Source organism: Colobus angolensis, unplaced genomic scaffold (genome assembly GCF_000951035.1).
Source record: "Colobus angolensis palliatus isolate OR3802 unplaced genomic scaffold, Cang.pa_1.0 Scaffold169, whole genome shotgun sequence".
NCBI lineage: Eukaryota > Metazoa > Chordata > Mammalia > Primates > Cercopithecidae > Colobus > Colobus angolensis.
Genome location: NW_012114810.1, coordinates 497,234 through 497,927, shown reverse-complemented (window position 1 = coordinate 497,927; position 694 = coordinate 497,234). Strand labels below are relative to the sequence as shown.

The following is a 694-nucleotide window of genomic DNA, read 5'->3' as shown; positions in this document are numbered from 1 at the left end:
TTCATAGCTTTCCCTCTGTCGCCGGCGGCATGGCTTCTCATAATACCGCCGACGTTTAATGTCCTCAATGAGCCCATCCATAGTGAGGATTCTGTATAAAGGCAAGCAATGAGGTTAGACATTTGGGATCATCATTACTCTTTCCCAGTTTAGCAAATAGTCAGAAGTCGATTGGCCAAACAATTGGTATTTATAAAAATTACAGTGGGAAATGGTGGCAATAGAGCATTAACTGCCTACTTACAGAAGCCTCAATAAGAATCTGTGGGCCGGGTACAGTGGCTCATGCCTGTAATCCCACCACTTTGGGAGGCCAAGGTGAGCAGACTGTTTGAGCCCAGGAGTTTGAGACCAGCCTAGGCAACATGGCATGTGTCTGTAGTGCTAGCAACTTAGGAGGCTAAGGTGGGAGCATCACTTGAGCCCAGGGGAGACTGAGGGTGCAGTGTGCCATGTTTGCACCACTGTACTCCAGCCTGGGTGACAGAGTAAGACCCTGTCTCAAAAAAGAAAAAAAAAAAATTTCAGCATGGACAACAAGGCAAAACCCGGTCTCTGCAAATAATACAAATATGGTGGTACACGCCTGCAGTATCCTCTACTCAGGAGGTTAAGGTGGGAGGATCAATTGAACCTGGGAGTTCGAGGCTGCAGTGAGCTGAGATCCTACCACTGCATTCTAGCCTGGGCAACA

At 47.7% G+C, this 694-nt stretch overlaps 1 protein-coding gene across 1 annotated transcript in view; it reads right to left on the bottom strand.

Annotated features, from left to right (window-relative positions):
• Positions 1 to 694, bottom strand: part of MRPS21 (mitochondrial ribosomal protein S21) — a gene marked incomplete at its 3' end in the record, with an annotated part of 21,221 nt that continues 20,527 nt past the window's right edge. Inside the window, exon 2 of the mRNA XM_011937777.1 lies at positions 1 to 91. Within this exon, the coding sequence (XP_011793167.1) occupies positions 1 to 91 (91 nt within the window). The remainder of the gene's footprint in view (positions 92 to 694) is intronic.